Raw genomic sequence first — 1,609 nt, forward strand, 5'->3', positions numbered from 1 at the left:
GGGGGGGGGGGGACGCAGACCGCGGATGGGCTTGTCCTCCTTCTCTTCCTCCTTGGTCTTCCTCTGATCGGCGCCTAAGTAGTCCGGCATCTTGCCCGCACTGCCCGGACGCATTGCGCAAGCGCCGCAACCCTCGCCCCGGAAGCATTACGCAGCGGCTCCCGACTTCCGGTTATCGCCGGCCTCTGCACTCGAAGGGGGTGGGGGGATACCCTGCACTTCCGCCGGAAGCGGGGGGAGGGGGCAGAGAGAACCCGCTGGGTGTGACTGCAATCCGCTTCCCCGTCAGCACTTCCGGTCGCGGATTGTGGGCCGCCCCCTGGCGGCAGCGGATCCACGCTCCCCGGCCGGGGCTTGTCCCTGTAGCTGCCTTGGCAGCGTACGTGTCCCTGCCACGCTGGACACGGCTGCTTCTCTGACAGTTGCGGGCGCCCACGTCCCCGTTTGTACTCACACAAGAGGCTACACACAGACATCCCCACCAGGCCCGGGGCTTGAGCCCTGCAGCACGGGGTCCCCACACGCAGGCTCTGTTGCAGCCCAGCTTGGGTCAGCCTGAGCCCCGTGCACTGCATCGTACGGCTCCACAGGCCGGAGCCACCCCCTGGGCCGTTTGACTCCCGCTGGACTGTGCACCGTTGTTGATGCCATGTTGAGGAGTGGGTGAGGCACCTGGCACAGACCCCCGGGTTGAACCCGGCGGCCTCCCCACCTCGGTCTCTTTCACATCCAGGGGTTTTGCATCTTCCCAGCTGCGGCCCCTGACGAAGGGTCAGGCCAAGCCACGAGGCTTCTCCGGGGCCATCCCCACATCTCCGCGTGTTTCTGTCTGAACAAACACCGCTAGGATGTGACGGCAAATGCGGGACATGGCCCTGGCTGCTACTGACAGCATCACTCGCCCGGAGACGTCCCACGATGCAGCGATGTATTGCCCGCTCTGGCACCGACCGAGCCACGTAACCGGGCTCTGATGCCATGGCCTGTCGGGGGGGCTGCTCCTGCCACGCCCCGGCAGCCTCACGTGTAGGCGAACGGGGCAGGTGCACGCAGCGCCACGCTTTATTTGTCCAGCTGGTGCCTGCTGGGCTGTTTTTGCACATTTTCACAATTTTTCAAATGGTAACAAGGCTGTGAAATGTGTGTGCAGAGATCCTGGCTTGCGTGACCATTTGGTGAAATACTTCTCAGCCTGAATGCATCTGCCAGGCCATTGCAATAGCACACTCAATCACCTGCATTGGCCTGGCTCCCGTGGCTGCCAGCTCCGCCCGTGGGCTGCCGGGGAAGACGGGCTGGACACGGAGTGAGGGGGAACGTTCCCGAGTGGGCCCTGTTCTGCTCCGGACAGCGGTTGCAGGAGGGGAGAATTAGCGGGCGCGCCGCTCCAGGGACCCGGAAGCGGCTGCTGGCGGGCGGTTTAGCGGGCGCACCGAGAACCCGGAAGCGGTTGCCGGAGGGAGGGGCGGTTAGTGGGTGTTCCAGGGACCCGGAAGCGGTTGCAGTGGGGAGCGGGATAGCTAGCGCGCCGCACCAGGCACCCGGAAGCGCTTGCCGGGTGTCTCCATGCGCCGGCTCCTGGCAACCGGCGAGCGGAGGCGCGAGAGCC

The 1,609-nt window shown here is 65.5% G+C and overlaps 1 protein-coding gene across 1 annotated transcript in view; it reads right to left on the minus strand.

Annotated features, from left to right (window-relative positions):
* PSMC2 (proteasome 26S subunit, ATPase 2) overlaps nt 1–105 on the minus strand; it is a 24,565-nt gene extending 24,460 nt beyond the window's left edge. Inside the window, exon 1 of the mRNA XM_019509455.1 lies at nt 21–105. Coding sequence (XP_019365000.1) covers nt 21–90 — 70 coding nt within the window. The 5' untranslated portion in view covers nt 91–105. The remainder of the gene's footprint in view (nt 1–20) is intronic.
* Between the last annotated feature and the right edge of the window lie 1,504 nt (nt 106–1,609).

This window comes from Gavialis gangeticus, unplaced genomic scaffold (genome assembly GCF_001723915.1).
Source record: "Gavialis gangeticus isolate Ggan-Ray unplaced genomic scaffold, GavGan_comp1, whole genome shotgun sequence".
Classification (NCBI taxonomy): domain Eukaryota; kingdom Metazoa; phylum Chordata; order Crocodylia; family Gavialidae; genus Gavialis; species Gavialis gangeticus.